This window comes from Pectinophora gossypiella, chromosome 22 (genome assembly GCF_024362695.1).
Source record: "Pectinophora gossypiella chromosome 22, ilPecGoss1.1, whole genome shotgun sequence".
NCBI lineage: Eukaryota > Metazoa > Arthropoda > Insecta > Lepidoptera > Gelechiidae > Pectinophora > Pectinophora gossypiella.
Genome location: NC_065425.1, coordinates 6658306 through 6679848, shown reverse-complemented (window position 1 = coordinate 6679848; position 21543 = coordinate 6658306). Strand labels below are relative to the sequence as shown.

At 40.0% G+C, this 21543-nt stretch overlaps 1 protein-coding gene across 2 annotated transcripts in view; it reads left to right on the top strand.

Moving 5' to 3' along the window:
- Positions 1–1336: 1336 nt before the first annotated feature.
- Positions 1337–21543, top strand: part of LOC126377185 (muscle segmentation homeobox-like) — a 33040-nt gene continuing 12833 nt past the window's right edge. The window contains exon 1 of one of the 2 annotated variants that reach the window (XM_050024879.1): positions 1337–2368. In XM_050024879.1, the coding sequence (XP_049880836.1) occupies positions 1990–2368 (379 nt within the window). In that variant the 5' untranslated portion in view covers positions 1337–1989. Of the gene's footprint in view, positions 2384–21543 lie in introns of both variants that reach the window. The other variant, XM_050024878.1, reaches the window with a different exon arrangement.

Genomic DNA, 21543 nt, shown 5'->3' with positions numbered 1-21543 from the left:
TTACGATTAAACATTATACATAGTTACATACCCAAATACATACTTAATACCACACATAGATACTCTAGGTAGTGTTGAAAGGTTTCCTTCCTAACTTTTGCGCCAAATACTACTTAGAAATCCATCTAAGTGTGTTCTGTGGTTAAACCCAACCGAGAAAACTAACCGCACCTCAACAAAATTAGATTTGCGTCTACGACTGTAAATCTAAACACGAACTAACACTATAGTTTCATAAGTAAGCAGTTTATCTATCTGAAATAGCGTCTAAATACGTGCCACGACCGTAAAACTGTCTCCTGTCTAGGAAGTCTATGTCTAGCTAGATTGTCTAGGTCTTGTCTATTCATGTCTCTAGACATGACAATATTGTCTATGGTCAGTTGGATATTAATTTCACGCGACACCCATTTGACTGAAAGCTCCTGCACACTATAGCTGGATAAAATGTAAGTATACTTATCCATGAAAGACGCATAGTTTTATTTCCCTTCCTCGGTTAGAGGTTTTTTGAATGATCTCACTTTTCGCAATAACGCCTCCTTCAAAACAATTAAGTATGTTGTTTTCTATGTGCTTATGATAAGCTGCACCTCTTTGAAGACGAAAAAATATTACATTTCGTAGATAATAATATGAAACATTATACAAAACTGAATTGTTTTCTAGTATATTGCTGCTCTACGTTTCAGTTAAGTAATGAATTTACGCATGTTACTATGTAAAACCTCATAAAACAAAAAAAAATCCCTTATGAATTGCGGGAAGCAATCTTAAAACGCGTAACTATCCAAAATGCACTCTGTACAAATAAACAGCCTCTTATGATCAACAATGGTGTTCTGAAACGGTACTGTAGTTGAGTCGTCGAATCGAGTCGCCTAGGTGCGAAGGGCCCGTGTCATAAACAGATCAAACATGGCCGGCCGCCCGAGATATTAATGAGACAATGAGACATTAGCTCGCTACAAAATGCCTCCGCATTCGCGAATAATTAAATCGTAAAGTCCCCTCCGCCTACAGCGGTCCTCTATTTACTCCTTTTTCATTCAACACAATAGCTGCTGCAATCCAACACTCTCAACTCCGATACGTTCTTTTGTTGTGCGGAAAACACTCAATTCCCAACTCTAGCGTGGACGAGTAGAGTTAAATTTGGAATGCGAGCGAGCAATTTTATAAGGCGTATTCCACAGAGACTATTAATTTGAGCGCGACGGTCCCCGCCTACCCGGTATCGCGTTTACACACATGTCTGCTTGTATCGCCGTCCCGCTCTATCCGCGCCGCTTGTTAAAATTCCTCGGTCGGTAGCTGCGTCTCTCTCGCTGCGCGGAGACGAGAGGCGGTCCGCTCCCGCGGTTTTCGCCCCAATACTGGCGCGATTTTCACAGCGCTTCCACGCGAATCGTTCCGCGGACCGGAGAGCGTTTCCGAACGCACCCACAACTTCTCGGCAAACGAAGCACAGCTTTTAAATCTAGCGTTCCAATTCCAAATCTCAGTGTTGCAAATTGTGCTAACTGAAGTGACTGAAGTGTTTCATTGACTCACCGTTCTGAATCACCTATTTTACGTGAACAGTGCACCTAATTTAATTAGACTATGTGTATAAAATATTTTTTACAAACATAACGGATGCTCGCAAATTGTAACACATTCTGACATACACCTTTACAAATCAATTAACAATGCCTTAAACTCCGCACCTATAGACGGCAAACTACGAATACCTATTCTAATCGACATGCAAATTACAGAATTATTTGCATAAAACCTTTACATATGCAAAAGCGTCAATATTTTTTCTTACTAACTATAACCTAATAGGACGCATAATAACTTTCCCTACACTTACCTACGCAATAAAAAAACTGCCTTTCTATTCGAAACTCGAACTACCCGCGCTCGCGAAAACCAAAACAAAATGGCGACGTGAGGACTTCGGCCGTCGGGAGCGTTCTGGATTTGCCATGCAGAGTAGATGAAATGAAGACAGCGCTCGAATGCGAGCGGGCTGAGGCCCCGGACAGCAAGGGCCGGATATCCTTCAGCGTTGACGCCTTGTTAGGCTCGAAAACTACGAGGAAAGACCCGAGTCCTGACAACAGCAATGACGCGGAAAGTACTGACGCGGCGATCGAGACGGACGAAAGTGACGTGGACATCGAAGACGTTGAGTCTAATGCTGGGGATGAGAGAGATGAGAGAGAGGATAGAGAGACTAATGACGGCGATGAGGTGGAGACCAGGAGCGGCGTGGTGGTCCCGCAGCCACTTCTGCCGCGACTGTACCAGGGGCACGCGCCGCCGCCGACGTGGCCCTTTGGAGCCTTCCCTTGGATGACGCCTAACCCAATGTTCAGAGGTGGTTCTCCCAACAGTAAGTAGATACAGAACACATACACACACACATTGATTCTACACTGATTTAACAAGGCGTTAATACTTCTAGGTATTAATATGAATATATGTATCGATGCGATGACCTTAAGGCCTCTCGGAGGAATTGGCCGTATTTCGCACAGGACCGAGATAAGTAGAAAAGGATCAAGACAAAAAACTACATTTCACAGAAATCTTTTCTTATTTATATGTCTTACGCATTCGCTTATTCTGCCAAGATGTTAATCAAATTTTTCATCTATAGTGTGGGTTGTAAGGTAAATTACCCCTCATCAACCCTGGTGTCAGAGTTATTATTGAGCCGCCAAAGGCCCCTGACATGGCTCATGTGTGTGTCATTACTCACTTACATCAGTAAGTAGTAACCGAGACCAACGTCTTAACGTGCCTTCCGAAGCGCGGATCATCTTACTTTCGGACAATCAGGTGATCAGCCTGTAATGTCCTAACCAAACTAGGGACCACAAAGTGATTTTGATATGTCCCCACCAGGATCCGAACCCGGGGCCTCCGGATCGTGAGCCCAACGCTCAACCACTGGACCACGGAGGCCGTTGATTTAATAGATAGATACCTATTAGGTAATCTATTTTCATCTCTTGACCTAGCCATGACACCAGGTATGTCAGGAGCATTTGACTCTTTGAGGTTCTAAAATAACCCTGACGCCAGAGTTGGTGTGGTCGATCATCAATGACAGTTGAATAATTGACATTCATGAGTATTCTACTAATACCTTCAGGTGAGGACCTTAGAAAAAAATTCATTACTACATCGTAATTAATAATAATAATATAAAAATATTTATTCAGAACAAAAAGATAATTATTTCTTTTACATAATCAGCATTACATTTTTAGTGTAAGGTTACAATTTTTACAGAGTTTACGTTTTTCTGAGATAATATCTATGATTCTTACACTATGCCAAGCCTGTATCGTAAGAATCATGCCCATTACGTTTACAACAACAGGTTAGTTCCGTACTATCTAAGTCTCCGCTCTGGACAAAAAATGGTGAACAACTGATAAAATTAAAACTAAATTGTAAAAGTAAAAAACAATAAAATACACTCCAAAACGCGTCATGTTTCACGCCGCGACTTGTGCTGAGTGAGGCCCTTTTATCTCAGGACGTCCACCACCAACTTATGATAATTTCGACAAACATCCGTCTTGGTTTTTTTGTAATTGTTAAGTGGAAATTTGATATGATGTTATTGTTTTTTTTTTATGTGGCGCCCTTTTATAATAAACTATTTCTATTCTGTTCTAAATATAATGGCACATCTGTTCTCACCTACATAATGTCGTAAAACCTGATATTAATTTGACTAGCATACAGGTTTAATCCTTCCATTGCTACAAATAAATAAGAACCCGGCTAAAAGTTTTTGAGGAGTGTACTTACTCAAACAATGATGTTGACTTTCTTTGTATAGGACCTTCATTTATTTTACACTGGTACTATGTATAATAATTATGCCAATAAAGATATTTTGAAGCTGAAAATTGACACCCAATTGGAAGAAACCCAAAGACATTAATATACCTACATATCTAATTAATTCTTAATCAAGTGTTAAAATTTATTTTAAAGTTTTAATTTGCCTTGAAAAAACGTTAATTTTGACCTCAAGCGGAGACAATGAAAAATGCATTAAACAATTTAAACATTACTGTCAAAAAGTTACTTTGTAAACAATGTACTTACGTAATTATTATGTATTATTTTGATTGACTTTCAATTGCTTTATCATGCTCACGTGACGGCTATTCACTGTAAGAAAATATCCAGTGAAGGCACCTACCTTGTCTCAATATCCTAGACCTTCCTATCGGCCGAAAGACGTAACATCCTAAAGACCCGATTGCTCTAGCCACATTTTTTTTTTTGACGTGACTTATTGTAGATTTGCCGCAGATGGCATTAACTACTTGGCCGGACAAATGGGGAGCGCTGAAGGCTCTCACCCGGTACGACGTTTAAGACAACAGGCCTGAGGGTGCCCAGTTGGGCGCGAACCTCGGCTCAGGGCGTCGTCTGAGAGGAAAAATATTTGGAAGAATTAATCGACCCTAGTGGGTCGATAGCGATAAGCGCTGAATGAGGGAAATCGTCGACCACGCCGGCGGGGTCGGTATCGGGGTCCTGAAGTGTTTGGTGTCGCGAGCTGATTGGCTGCCTCTATGGCTAGGGTAATCGGGTCGTCGGGATCGTATATTACGTCCTTCGGACGCCGATACTTTTCAGTACCGTCCCTAAGCGGGATGTATTCGGAAGCCGCAACTACCAGGGGATTTGGGTGGTGCGGAGCAGAATCGAAAAAACGTTTGGAAGCTAATTTGAGCCATTGGGCAATGGTTGGCAGACCTAGGTCAATGTGCAGATTTTCATTGCGAAGGAACCACGGAGCTCCCGTGGCTTTCCGCATGAAACGATTTTGTATTACCTGTAGACGGTGAATTTGAGAGGGGCTCGCGTAAGCGAAAACTACCCCTGCATAGGTCATGATCGGACGGATGCAAGTCGTGTAGATTTTCACCTTATTCCTAAGGGATAAGGTGAAAATAAGGAGGGCTCTAGCCACAGAGGCGGCCTATCAATTTTGAATTAGCGAATTGCAATTCTGTTTTCGTATTTGACTAACAAAACAACTGAATTTTCCACACTTGTATAGTTGTTAACTAACTTATTACAATAATTTAAAATAAGGGACCTTCCTCACGACGCGATCCTTGATCGCATTCACGCATGTGCGATTTAAGGGTAAAGTTGCCAGTATTAGACCGCATGTAACATAAAGTTCGACGTTTATCTATTTTTTGATGATGTCATAAGTTCTTATTTCAAAAAAACATCAAATAAGCTCACGACCACATTCCAATAGGAGTAATCAGAGCCATCGCAAGATTCAGTACATCGAAAGAACGAAGTGCCCACACCTGACCGAGCTTTCTGTTAGACCAACGTGATGGGTGCTGAGCCATATCGCCGTCTATAATGGTAGAGTCAACTGTGTTAGGGAAAACTACACTCATAAATTAATAACTCATTGATCAAGTCCAGTCGGCGCAGACGTGATAGCCCAGTTGGTAGAAAGCTTGCCCTTTGAGATCGCAGGTTCGAATCCAGCACAGGCCTAAACTAATAATTGTCGAATTTGTTTTCGAATTCATGTTTGGATCATAAATGATTATCACATAAAGTTAATGGTGAAGGAAAACATCGTGTGGAAACCCACATTCCCGAGAAATGCACTTTCGGAGGTATGTGACCTAACCTGTATTAGGCTGGTTTTCCCTTCGCGGGTTGGAAGGTTAGACAGGCAGTCTCTTCTGTAAAAAAACGGACCTGTCAAATCTTCAGGTTAGGTGAGCAGACCCTGTGAAAAACGGGATAATGCTAGGGAGATGATTGGGGCAAGTCCAGTACCAGTGTTGGGACCGGTGTTTCCCATTAGAAAAGCAAGCCGATGAACTACATGACCACAGTGACAGATTCATAGAAACAGACACGAATTAACAATTTGTAAAAAAGTGTATCTAAAATTGGCATCTACAATTTATAATCAAACGTCAGTTGTAACTTGTAACGATATCGAAACTTGTAAAGATATTGCACGAATTGCATCGCGTCTTAAGAATCTCGCTACATTGATCATTTCGTATGCTGATGACATACAACATTGCCACAAACAATGAACATTGATAATTAATAAATAACTTAATTAAAACTTGATATCCATATAAAACGATTTTTACATTTTGTACGCTAATTAACATATTTTAGTGTTTGTGCGTTTTATGTTTTCTAAAGGTTAAGTGACCTAACCACTCTGTAATTGGGTTATTTTCCTTCCGGGTTGCAGGGTCCGACTGACAGTCGCTTCTATAAAAACTTTCAGGTTAGGTAATTACTTTTTTCTTGTTTCAAGGGTTCCGAACCTCAACAAAACGGAAGCCATATACTTTACGAGTGTAGAGTTTATAACGTTGCCATTCAACTATGTGGTGGATAAAATTAAATGTATTAGATAGAAAAACAGGTTAATAATTCTAAAAAACATATACTTATCTACAGTTATAACATAATATATTTTTTTATTTAACGACTTTTTTTCCTTATCAAAATGGTACAAAATGGAATCCTTCTTATTTCAAAAACTATAGTGCTATTAGACTTGGGATTTTATTGTACTGTTATATACTTTTTTCTAAATAGCTGATGGAAATGTATTTTTTGTGTGGTATTATGCAGCTAGTTTAAGTAGCTGAAACAAATACTAATGATCGAAAAATTATACTTTACTAATAGGTAGTCCTTTATTAATTTTCTATATTAGATTATTGTATATTCCTCCAACATGTTGTCACACAGTCAATAACATAGTCATCATTAATATGTTGACAGACTATCATTAGTCTTTCATGTTATTAACTGTTTAGATCATAAATGATTATCACGTGCTCAACTTTGAAGGAAAACATAATGAGGAAACCCACATGTGGTGAGCCGTATCGCCATCTATAATGGCCAAGCTAGTTGTGTTAGTGAAGACTGCACTTAAGATAAATTAATTACTCATTGGTGCAAGTCCGGAAAAATAAATACTCTGTATTCAAATCGCCAGATTTTTGCATCAACTGCGTGAGGTGAGGACGGTCACTTAACCTCTACTTATACGTGCCAAAACCAGTGATTACCAAAATTAAATTATTAATATTTTTTATTAACATTAAAGGAGGAGCTCGGTGGCGCAGCTTTAAACGTGCTCGGTCTGCGATTGTTGAAGTTAAGCAACTTTCCCAAAGGCCGGTCACAGGATGGGTGACCACAAAAAAAAAGTTTTCATCACGAGCTCCTCCGTGCTTCGGAAGGCACGTTAAGCCGTTGGTCCCGGCTGCATTAGCAGTCGTTAATAACCATCAATCCGCACTGGGCCCGCGTGGTAGTTTAAGGCCCGATCTCCCTATCCATCCATAGGGAAGGCCCGTGCCCCAGCAGTGGGGACGTTAGTGGGCTGATGATGATGATTAACATTAAAAAGGCGCAACACTTATGTAAAAGGAATTTTATTACCTAACCTTTAGGCAGATAAGACCAGAGTACACGAAAAACTAAAAGAAACGAAACGACACGGTAAACGAAAAATTTTAAAAAGAAAAGCAGCGGGTGTGTTTACTATTTAAGAGTTTTTACAACGAGAACATTTCCATTTTGGAAATATTCCCGGGAACGGCGGCACGTCACTGGCCAAAAACTAAACAAATCGAATGTCATTTTTTGTTCCCAAACATAATTAAAGATTTTGTGAGTAGTATTACGTAATTTAACACTCTAGTTTTTGTTTCGTTTCTATTCGAATATCATTTTTCTTGTCAAAATAGATGGTAGCGAAGGGACATCATTAAATTGATAAATAACTATTTGTCACTATTCGATTTTTTCTTTCGTCGTCGTGTTGAAAATTAACTTAGTGAGTAAATTAATTTTAATTAACAAACAACGGCCTCAGTGGTCTAGTGGTTGAGCGTTGGGCTCCCGAGGTCCCAAGTTCGGGACCCGGTGGGGACATATCACAACAAAAATCACTTTGTGATCTCTAGTTATTCTAGACGGACCTCAACACATAAAAAACGGCCCCCAGTCCCCGGCAGCCCCGTTGTCCGTGGCTACGGTAGCGGCTACGGTAACGGCGGGGCAGGGGGTGCGAAGAATCTCCGGGCTGGATTCGGCTACCACCAACGACGACTGTACCTGGCAACATACAACACGTGCACACTGAGGACCGACGAGAAGCTTACCGAGTTGGAAGAATCTATCAGCAAGTTACACTGGGATGTCATCGGGTTGTCTGAAGTCCGAAGAAAGGGCGAGGACACGATAACTCTGGGCTCCGGTAACTTGCTGTACTTCCGGGAGGGCGAGCAACTGTCCATGGGTGGTGTCGGGTTTATCGTCCACAAGTCCCTAGTCAACAACGTGTTGACCATCGGTAGTGTTTCGAGCAGGGTAGCGTACCTGGTACTCAGAATATCATCGCGATATTCGCTGACTGTCATCCAGGTATACGCTCCGACCTCGGGACACCATGATGACGAAGTGGAGACTATGTATGAGGAGATTTCTAAAGCCATGCATAGCCATAAAAGCCACTACACGATTGTGATGGGGGACTTTAATGCACAGTTGGGGAAACGTTGCGGTAACGAGCTGAGAGTGGGGCAATTTGGATTTGGGGTCCGGAACACCAGAGGCGGGATGCTTGCGGACTTTATGGAGAAGGAGAACCTCTATATGATGAACTCCTTCTTCAGGAAGCCCGCGACCCGCAAATGGACCTGGATAAGTCCCAATGGCAGGTATAAAAATGAGATCGATTTTATCATGTCGACGAAAAAGCACATATTCAATGATGTCTCTGTGATCAATGCCGTTAAGACGGGAAGCGATCACCGCATGGTAAGAGGCACATTGAATATCAATATCAAGCTAGAAAGATCGCGACTGATAAAATCCACGCTCCGACCGGCGCCAGCCCAGATCCAAAACCCCGAGCGCTTTCAGCTCGAGCTTCAAAACCGCTTCGAGTACCTTGAGAACTGCGCAGACGTGGACGATATAAACGACCTGATGGTGGATGCTGTCCGTACGGTAGGTTCTAAACACTTTAGAACCCGCCGTACCAAAACGCAGAAACTCTCCGCACACACACTCGAACTCATGGATAAGAGACACGAAATGAGGCTGCAGGAATCAGCGGATGTCTTACGTTATAGACAACTTAATAGACAGATCTCGAAGTCTTTGACGAGCGACCTTCGTCAATTTAATACTAAACGTATTAAAGAGGCTATAGAGCGGAACAAGGGCTCCAAGGTGTTCGCAAAAGATCTGTCTATTGGGCAAAGTCAACTAGCGAGACTGAAAACTGAGGACGGCAGAATCATTTCGTCGACTCCCGAAATCCTGAGAGAGATTGAGAGTTTCTATAGACAGCTATATTCCACGAAAACATCAGGCGAAAGCATGGCTCGAGACCCTCGAGCCAAGCTTACCCGACACTACACTGAAGATATCCCGGACGTCAGCCTGTACGAGATTAGGATGGCCCTCAAACAACTCAAAAACAACAAAGCGGCAGGAGATGACGGAATCACAGCAGAACTTCTGAGAGCGGGCGGAACGCCAATACTTAAAGTCCTCCAAAGGCTCTTCAATTCCGTCATATTTCAGGGCAAAACGCCGAGGGCATGGAGCGGAGGCGAGGTGATCTTGTTCTTCAAGAAAGGTGATAAAGCCCTACTGAAGAACTACAGACCTATCTCGCTTCTGAGCCATGTCTACAAGTTGTTTTCGAGGGTCATTACGAATCGTCTCGCTTGCAGGTTTGACGACTTCCAGCCTCCCGAACAAGCCGGTTTCCGGAAAGGCTTTAGCACCATAGACCACATCCATACGCTGCGGCAGGTTATACAGAAGACCGAAGAGTATAATCTGCCACTTTGCTTGGCGTTTGTGGACTATGAGAAAGCCTTTGATTCGATCGAGACCTGGGCTGTGTTGCAGTCTCTTCAGAGGTGCCAAGTGGACCATAGGTACATCGAGGTGCTAAGGGACCTCTACCAAAATGCCACTATGTCAGTTCGAGTACAGAACCAGAGCTCTAATCCGATTCAACTGCAGCGAGGAGTGAGACAGGGAAATGTCATCTCTCCGAAACTGTTCACTGCTGCATTGGAGGATATTTTTAAGCTTCTGGACTGGAAAAGATTTGACATCAACATCAACGGCGAGTACCTGACGCACCTTCGATTTGCCGATGATATAGTCCTAATGGCTGAGACCCTGGAAGACCTGAACACCATGCTCGAGCATCTCAGTAACGCATCCCAACGAGTGGGTCTTAGCATGAACATGGCAAAGACAAAAATTATGTCCAACGACCATGTCGCACCCACTCCAGTTCAGGTTGGGAACGTTACACTCGAAGTTGTAGACCAGTACATTTACCTAGGACAAATAATCCAGTTAGGTAAGTCCAACTTCGAGAAAGAGATCTCTCGTCGGATCCAACTCGGATGGGCAGCGTTCGGGAAGCTGCGGAATATCTTCTCGTCCAGAATACCTCAGTGTCTCAAGACGAAAGTCTTTGACCAATGCGTGTTGCCAGTGATGACCTACGGCAGTGAGACGTGGCCGCTTACTATGGGTCTCGTGAGGAGGCTCGGTGTCGCTCAGCGGGCAATGGAGAGAGCTATGCTCGGTATTTCCCTGCTGGATCGAATCAGAAATGAGGAGATCCGCAGGAGAACTAAAGTCACCGACATAGCTCGGAGAATTGCAAAGCTGAAGTGGCAGTGGGCAGGACACATAGCGAGGAGAACCGATGGCCGATGGGGCGGAAAGGTTCTGGAGTGGCGACCACGTGTCGGACGACGCTCAGTGGGTAGGCCCGCTACAAGGTGGACCGACGATCTGGTGAAGGTCGCGGGAAGCCGCTGGATGCGGGCAGCGCAGGACCGATCGTCGTGGAGATCCTTGGGGGAGGCCTATGCCCAGCAGTGGGCGTCATACGGCTGATGATGATGATCTCTAGTTTGGTTAATACATTACAGGCTGATCACCTGATTGTCCGAAAGTAAGATGATCCGTGCTTCGGAAGGCACGTTAAGCCGCTGGTCCCGGTTACTACTTACTGATGTAAGTAAGTAGTCGTTACATGATCCATGATCTCTCATCCATGATCCATTACAGGCCCATGTCAGGGCCCTTTGGCGGCTCAATAATAACCCTGACACCAGGGTTGATGAGGTAGGTAATCCATCTCACAACCCACACGATAGAAGTAGACGAATTAAGAAACCTTGATTTATAGAGAATAGTGCAACAGATTTGAGATCATTGAATGTTCTAAGAATGTAGAGGTAGTTCGTTGAACAAGAGAGCTCAGGATCTAAGCAAATGCAATTCTGTCTTGCTTATCGCGGTGGGAAATAGGCGTGAGTTTATGTATGTACATAAATCGTTACCAAATAATGCATCAAAGCGAAATAATCATTATTAGCTCTAGTAAACAATTGTTAGTGACGCCCCACCGAATACTAAGGAATATTCCGTCGCCAAGATCATGTATTTTTTTTATTATTTTCTATTATATACATTTGCGATGGAAAAATCTACTTGATACTAAGTCAGAGCCGAATCCTGTTCCTGTTAGATGCGTCCTTGCCGCGAGGGTGGGCGCCACATACTTCAGTAGGCCGGCCGGAGTCTGACTGAGTGGTGACTGAGTTCGGATAAGACTTATGGGGTATAAGGTAAAACCCTTGCCCAGGGACAGGAGCTTCAACAGTTGCGGAGGCGGAGATGGGAGCCATCGGTACGGCAATGCAGGACGGAAGGGGCAAGTTACAGGAACTGTAACCTGGAACCTGACAGAGGGCAGCAGTAACTGTCAGTGCTATTCAGAGGCGGAGAAGAGGAGTCCTATTACGACTTTGAAATGGACTACTCTGGGCGCCATCCCACAGAGTATTTAGGGGCGGAAGGCAAAAGGGAAACCACTGCCCTTTTTTTCCTTAAAAAAGTAGCATCGCGAATGCTACACCGACTAGAGCGTGGCTCCTAAATTAATGATAATGAAAGCAAATTAATTGGAATCTTTATTTCAATAAATAACCATTGACTGCGTAGGTAAAATAATAACATTTATTATTCCAAAGTCGCTGACAGCCTTGATAGTTGATAAAAATAGAACAAATATTAAATACAAAATACGTATTACATATTAAACATAAATAAATAACATTTAATGACAAACGTGAAGTTAACATAAGAATTTATGGTATAAATATTAAATCAACGCGGTTTTCACATTTGTAACACTTGCTTAGGTGAGTGTATAAGAAGGCTACTTTGAATCAATTCATCTAAAGAAGCAATGTTGCGTTGCAATTAGCATTTGTTGATATTGCGCACTTATATTTACATGTGCAAATGTCAAATTGCAATAATGAATTGGGGATGACCTTAAAAAAGGTATACTCTGCGTGCGTGTATGAAACGATTGATGATTGTGGAGGAAGCAAGTGAGGTATGTCGGTAAAAAGACATCTATCATGCTGGTCTAAGTCGACAGACGTTCCGATGTGCTGATCTGGAAAAAAGATCATGTAAGATCACCTGCCGGGTCTGCATGACAACCGCGCCGCGCGGCGCGAATTATATTGAGCGCTTCGACCAATAAACGATACGAATGGTATCTATCGTCAAACGGCTATTGGTCGAAGGCCTCGATATAATTCGCGCCGCGCGTGGCGGTTGTCATGGAGACCCGGCTGGTATAATAATAATGTCAGGATCGAAGCGAATCGAATTCCATAGTATCTGCTTACCCCAATGGGATATAGGCGTATGTATGTCCGAATGAGTGTATTATTTCAATATTCGTCTCTCTACCATCCACACATAACAATGTGCGTCGAGCCATACCATGAATAAAAAAAAATCTGACTGAATTACGATTCGATGGATCAATAATAAAATCGTTGCGTGTCCAAGTATGATTTGTAGCCAATTATTTGATTGGAAGCCTATCTATTAAACAAGTATGATAAGCTAACTCTTATCAGAGCAGCCGTAGGAGCTTAGTTGAAAAAACGCTTAACTCCCATTGTGAGGTCGCTGGTTCAAATCCAGCACGGGCACGACCTAAACCAATAACTTTGGATTTCGTTTTTAAATTCGTATTTGGAGATAAAAATACTTATCACGTGGTCAGCGGTGAAGAAAACATCGTGAAGAAACCCACATACTTACGGGAGAAAATTGTTATCGGAGGTGTAGCTGATAACTAGATAGATCGTCTAAAAATTTTATTATTTTGCTGTTTTTGGCTTGTTTTCAGCAGGCACACTCCCGAAATAGGACGTATAGTAATACAGAGTAGGTATTGTGCGAAATTACTAAAATATAGTATACCTTACATTTGCAGTAAAGCTCAATCTAACACGGGTTAAAACTTAAAATACTTACCTACTACTATCGTTCTCTTTAATCTGTTCCGTGTAAGCTCTTCTTGGTCTTTCCTTTCCTCTCTTTCCTTGTAGCTTGCCTTCTATAATGTTTTTATTAAATAAAAAGAAAGAAGGCGAACGTCGTGTCTTATAAGGAAGTAAAGGAATTGGCCTTTGATAAACAAGAATGGAGAATGCTACACCGACAAGAGCGTGGCTCTTAAATTGGTGACGACTATTGTTACTCAGATCATCAGAATAAGCTAGTTTCCTACTAGTCAAATCAGTTACTTTTTACTAAACGTCAAGACACGCAGTTGCTATTGAATTTGTTTGCACACTGTGACGTCATAGAAACAGGTGATAAAATATCGGACGTATTATTACGTTTACTTGATTAAAATTTATAAATAATTTAAATAGAAAAAAGAGAATGTTTTTCGTTAATTTCAGATCTGTCTTTATTTAGTAATCAGAATTTCATAATTTAGTATCTTGAACCTAGTACACGACCCAATTATCAGAACATGATTTTTTTAGTTTGCGTTATTCATTAGTTTGCGTTTCAGCAAAATTTTGGACCCAACTAAAATTATGAAAATGTAAACTATAGAAAATCAATTACCGCGTTAATATTCTACTTTTCATTTCGTCAAACGTTAAATTAAACCTTTTATAACCGTCTCTTATATTCTTAATGAACTTAACATATTAACTTTTTTAATTACACCCGAATCGATTATTGCCACACGTGCAATCGTTCCAAATTTAAATTTTAATTAATTTATATTTCTTTAATCGATACGGGGCGTGCCTGTAAGTGCTATATCGATTGATATAGCGGGCTCGAGCGTGTCGACTCGAGATTTGTGCCAATTATTTGATAGAAAGCCACCAATCAAACGATACAGTGCTATCGATCATAGCGTAGAAATCTATTCGACACAGCTGTGCCGTATCGCGTCTTACTATGTACGACTGCTAGTACCTATTGTATTGTAAGTATGAGGGCGCTTACACACGAACGACACAGCGACGATTTTCTGCCCGAAAGCATTAGGAGAGTTTCGTCGAAATTCTGTACTGTACATACAATACAATACAATACAAAAACCCTTTATTGCACACAAAAGATCGAAACACATTAGAGACAAACAATTGGTACAAAAGGCGGCCTTATCGCTACGTTAGCAATTTCATCCAGGCAACCTTTAGGTACATAGTGTCCCTATGCGATATACCTAAAATCAACCGGGTGAGAGCCCTCAGCGCTCCCCGCTTGCCTGGCCAAGCAGTTCATGTCATTTGCGGCAAATCCACAATAAGAAAAAAAATATGCAAAATCTATCACAGATAAAAATAGTTTGATTGATATGTTTCGTTTGTTTCGAAGCTTTATTAATTCTAAATACTTCTAAAATAGCCTGTAAGTAATCCCATTTACTTTCTAGAGTTTATAGTTGCAAAGACCAATTCAGTGTAAAAACAAAACTCAGTTTTAGGACCTCCTTTTAAATCCGCCCCTGAGGCCTCGACCGTTAGAAACCACAAATCTCATTGAATAAAAACCACCTCGTTCAAGTTTGTCGCGCCATCTAACGGGTTTCTATGGCAACTGTGGCATTCATGATGAATAATGGCTTCTCTACACAACTTCTTATTGGCTAACAACCCTTAACTGGATTTTTTATAATATCGCAATATTGAAGGGTAAAAGTAGAAAATTGAATAATCTATCTATAATGTAATTGAGTGATAGAGTGAGAAACGGTGTGATAAGAAAGAGATGTGATGACGATATAGTGACTAACATTGAAAAGGGAATGTTAAGTTGGTATGAACACGTAGACCGAATGAAGGATAATAGAATTATAAAAGCGGTATATAAAGAAGGTCGGTGGTAAGGCTGGCAGAGGAAGACCTAGAAGGATACGTCCTTTGACCTTTGAGATGTCCTTAGAAAAGGTTCGGTCTAAGTATTCTGAACCAACGTGCGTGTATGAAACGATTGATGAATTAGATGAAGCAAGATAAGTGCCCCTAAGTTACCCCCGATGGGAAATAGGCGTGAGTTTATGTATGTACCTATCCATAATGTATTGATAATTATTATAATTATTTAGAAGTACGTATAAGAATGTTATTATGTAATAATTTTACTCCAACTTCGCATTTTTCATTTGCATGACTTATTTCACTTTACTTTGTAGCAAAGCAAGAACTTTTAATAAATAGACTAGAAAATAGACTGAACTCCATTTATCTAGCAAATTAACAACGCTTATCTATACACAATTTACGTCAAAGCTGCAATTTTTCTGAAATTTACGACCCAGTAGAATATGGAGCAAATAAATAAAGTAAGACTAATTACGAATGCTAATCATTCTTTACGAGGAAGACCTATTTAGTTTAATTAATTAACCATGATAAAAATAACAATATATCTTTTTTCGACGCATTTTAAAAATGTAAATTTAGTGTACAAACAGGAAATAGGTGGGTTTTTGGAATACAATAGGAATATACAGGGTGGCCCAGAAGTTCAGGTTCAAAATGAAAAATTAGACAGAGGGGCTCATTAGCCACCAGAAACACACCCATGTATGTTCAGCAATTATTTACGGTTTAGGAGATATGACCCACTTTGTACCTTTTTCAAGATTTTCTACCTTACTTCAGAAATAATCATTTTGTCGCTATCCCTTTCTTAATAATTATTTTATTTTACTTCACAACTATGCCTAAGGCTGTGTACCGCTCAATCAAAGATAAATCAAAGTCAAATCAAGTATAAAAAAAAGTTATCGGAAGTCAAAGTGAGAATTCGACCAAAATTGTTACAGTTGTTAAAACTTCGCCGAAGAATAATAAACACATGAGATTGTCATGGACCCTGAAAGTATTTCTTAAAACTGCTCCATTTTATAGACTTTTAGAAACATCCAAAAAAGTACCCTTAATACGGGCAAAAAACTAAGTAATTTGACCTCAAATATTGCAAGACAGACAGATTTCAAGGAAAATTTGACATTCTCATACAATGTATACGTAGCTGCTTTTTTCTAACGTTGTTAAAGGTGATCAAAGACACATAATACTATCTAGTATCATGATTTCCCTAGCATTAAACGTTTTTTCACAAGTTCCGCGTACCTAACCTGAAGATTTGACAGGTCCTGATTTTTACACAAGCGAATGCCTGTCCTACCAATCCGCGAAGGGAACACCAGCCAATACAGGTTTGATCACATACCTCCGAAAATTCATCTCTTGGGAATGTGGGTTCTCCTCACAATGTTTTCCTTCACCACTGAGCACGTGATAATAATTTTTGGTCCAAACATGAATTCGACAATCATAGGTTTAGGCCTGAGCTGGAATCGAACCTGCGACCTCAAAGTGAGAGGCAAGCGTTCTACCAACTGGGTTACCATTACTCGTACCATCTAGTATGAAATTGGCAAATTAATTCCCTTAACAGTGTGCATAGCAAAGACTTACTATTTGTCGACCTGCTCTATAGTTGGCAAAAACGCTGATCATGCGTCGTTTACGAAGCTACAGCTAACATTTGATGTTTTGTATTCACAACACTGCGAGCCTAATGAGTGGTTCATTAATTCAAACTGCCTAGAACGCTGTAAGTTTTTGTATTATTCTATATGGATGTGTATAATAGATGTAAGTAAAAGATTGAGCATAGCTAATCAGTTACTTTTACTAAACGTCAAAACACGAAGTTACTACTATTTTAGAATTTACACATCTAAGATAAGATTTACACATAATAAAAAAATAATATTCCAAATAAGTACTTGAAATATTGCAAATAAATACAGACCAAATCCACCTATACATTTTCAACAATTTCAAAACAGAATTCATAGAATATAGCCAATCGACAAGTGAAAACGTACACTTGACAAGCTCAACTACTATGTAAACCTACTACCTATTTAATTTGTGTCCTAGCTACCATTTAACTAGATAAGGTTTCCATTACTAATTCTTGACTTAGATAGAAATTCTACAATACCATAAAAGCTGTGTAATTACGGATATCTCTCTCTGCAGTAACGGAGTTTCGAGAATTTAAAGCCTTCTCTAGACATTTTACCGTGTGAACCTGCGTTTGCACTTTTGGTATACTGATCTATTGGAACAACTTCCATAATACACTAACTGATATAGGTAGGTATTGCCTTATGTAGAAGTAAATTAAACTAAGTATGCCATATGCCTATGGCTCAAGAAATACGGTAATGGATAGAAAAGCTTATGTACTTAATACAAAATACAAAAAAAAATGCTAACATAAGTTACACGTCAATGGTATAAACAATGGTAAGTAAGTACATTAATTCATCATCACCAGCTCAATAACGTCCCCACTGCTGGGGCACGGGCCTTCCCTATGGATGGATAGGGAGATCGCGCCTTAAACCACCACGCGGGCCCAGTGCGGATTGGTGGTTATTAACGACTGCTAATGCAGCCGGGACCAACGGATTAACGTGCCTTCCGAAGCACGGAGGAGATCGAGATTTTTAACACTTTATGTGGACGCTGCATCCAGTAATTCCGGTGGTCGGCAGTTAAATACAGATGGACCTATGAACAGATTGCGCACTCTTCTTTAATTTGTGTTGGATTAGAATTTCGACGGAGACTATGCAGTAGATTGACTCCTCGAAATTAGTATTCCGCCCTCGACACCGTCCGCGTGGATTCCACTGATAAAATATTAGTCTATAGCACTCTTTTACAGATAAGTCCGTTATATGTTTTCATTGTTTTGTTTTTCCTTCGTATGTATACAATAAAAAATAAGCAATAAGAGGTGTAACTATTATTCCTGCTAAGTATATTCAACACTGCATCTCAACAAGTACGAAATTCCCTCCCCACACTTTCCCAAGGAAGCAATATGATGTTACAACTGTAAAAGTACTTACTGCAAAACAACGTACCAGAACATAAACTAAATTACGTCCGAAAACACAAAAGGAATGTGAATTGCGACCAAACACGGCTCTTGGACGATATTAAATAAATAATTACACATTTGTCAGATAGTCCTAAAAAGCGAAATGTGGAGACTGGTTGCCATATTTGGTTTGGTGCGTAGCCGCCGGCGCAGGTGCCCCCCAATTACCGAGGATCGCAAAAACCGTGCGCAGACAAATTGTGAAATTGGTAGCTCCTTGAGTTTAGTCCCTTTCTGGACAAAATGGCCGCTGCGTTTTGCCCTTTTTCGCCGGAGTTGTGTTGATAGTTGCGCCGTAAGTGTATCTTAAATAAATATACGTACTTCGAGTAAGTAGTTATATATATTTACAATAAGGACAGTGACTACATGCCCTTAAATATATTATAAATAAGTAATATATATTATAAAGTAAGTTTGTTTGGCTGAACTAGTCAACCGATTCATCATACGTGTTGTCTGGAGTACACATAAAATCACACAGGATTTTTTTTCGGACTTAGATGTCATTACAAGTACTTACGGAGCTTCAAAATAATCCTAATTGCCCTTTTGGAGAATTAGCTAGTTTAAGTATTTGGCCTTCTGTGCCAAAACCATTATTTTAATCTAGACAGGGTTCGTCAAACTACTCTGAAATGGACGAACAAAAAATAAAACTGTTAAAATATTTAAATTACAAAATAATATTAATTATTTCCATATTGAATTTTGCAGACGAGTCGTTAAGCTCTTGATGAGAGCTCGATGGTAATTTCTGACCATATGTTTATGTCTTAATTATCTCGAAGCGGATTGGTCGTAAAACCCGCGTCGCCCGCAGTGGCGGACTAGTGGTAAACAGACAATAATCGAGGCATAAATTAAAATTAATATCCTTTGAATAAACAATTTCATATACAGTAGATATAGCGCATTTTATGGTAGCCTAGTAGATAATTAGCGGACGCGTGGTGTATCTTAAATAGTGTTGCTTTTTGCTTTTACTTTTTGTCTGTCTCGGTTGTCGTGGCTGGTTCGTTATTGTTACTGGGCCTATTACTTGGCTACTATCAAGTGTACCTTTTTCTTTTAATGCATGTGTATAGGAAACTCTTTCTAGCTATAGGACTACACTATTGCTACATCTTACTTTTTCTACATCTTATTTCTTAATTATTATTTTTCTCTTTATTCTGTTAGTTTTGCTCTGTTTGTTTTCATATATAGGTATAATGGATTGAGGAAGGGACTGTCGACAAAGGATGGACAGTCCCTTCCTCACTCACTGGATGTACATGCATTCACATGCATGTCACCATCCAATGAAAATTATAAATTTTACTAACTTAGACATAATATTCTGTTACTAACAAAATATGGATAAATATCCGAAATAAATATTTCATTTCATTTCATAATCTATTATGTAAAAGGAAGAGCTGTACCTCCCGACACAGGTTTTTAAACTTAAAGGGAGGCATCGAAAACCTGTCATATGAATGAAAATAATCATTTTTTATTATTATTCTTTTTTATTGCCAATTCTTCTCTTCTTATATCATGTGGGTTGTGAGGTGAATTACCAACCTCATCAACCCTGGTGTCAGGGTTATAATTTGACCACCAGAAGCCCCTGACATGACTCATGTAACGACTACATACTTACTTATTGCCAATAGGTGGAAGGATATAAGATTATTCTTTTTATTTAGGCATTCGAACCTCATAAAGACAATCGTCACCCTTACAGGATCACCGTTCTGTCCGTCCCGACCCTTTTTATGAGGAATCGGGGATCTTTGTTAATTTTGTACGGAACACAGACTCGCAAATGATAGATGCACCTTTATTTTTCCGTGTAAGTATGTGAGTGTGTGATAGACACGCCTTAGATGGGATTAGCCACTTAACTGGTGGATGTTAATAAATTTATTTCAAATCATATTCTTGGACGTCGACTTATCATCTTAATAGATTCACCAATCGGCCTTTACCATAAAAATATTAAGTAACTTCTTCTATCGTGTGGGTTGTGAGGTGGAGTACCAACGTCATCAAACCTGGTATCAAGGTTACTATTGAGCCGCCCCTGACATGGCTCATGTAACGACTACTTACTTACATCAGTAAGTAGTAACCGGGACCAACGGCTTAACGTGCCTTCCGAAGCACGGATCATCTTACTTTTTGGACAATCAGGTGATCAGCCTGTAATATCCTAACCAAAGTAGGAATCACAAAGTGATTTTTGTGATATGTCCCTACCGGGATTCGAACCCGGGACCTCCGGATCGTGAGCCCAACGCTCAACCACTGGACCACAAAGGCCGTTAACTAATTAAACTAAATCGACCCGACTATGACAGATTCCAATTATTTCGTAAATTAAAGGTTTATGTCATTTATTTTAATATTTTCAGCTCAATTTATAAAGGTGCCTTTATCATTTCTACCATCTCAATCAAGGTACGGATGTAATTGTTAAACAAATAAAAATGACATTAAAATATAAAGAATAATTGGCAATCGCGAACTCTTAATCTGAATTTTAACGATCAATTCAAATAAATTGCTATAGTTACTTCTGAAATTAGACCGTCTAGCACTTTTGCTATATTAAAAATCGTGGCTGGTTTATTATTTATAGGTTTCATAAAAATGATGATGGCCGTTTTATATTTTTCGCTTAAGAGTTGTGTAATCAAATGGCATATAATACGCGATGTCAAGTTTTTCGTACGATTTTTAAAAATTCTGATGTGGTTTTAGCAGTATTTAGACTTGTGATCAAATTGGTTCGGCGTTGTTTATCTTATAAAATGTATATTTTTTAATTTAGTGGCCTGGTCATATTATACTATTTATATATTATTTGGATTATATTTTACGACCTATTATAATCCAAAACATAAATTAAAGGGAATACGCATTGCGTTGACACATTTAAACACTTGCGGTTTTTTACTCTTGTCTGTGTTTTGAACTTAATAAGTACCACCACCATACACCCATACACACGCACACATAAATGATTAGTTTACATATGTATAAAATAGCTCTGGAAGAGCGGAGCCTCCTACTACAAGCAACTTCTTGCTTATAAGGAGACCCCGAGCCCTTGTATTGTAAAAATCTACTTTTAAA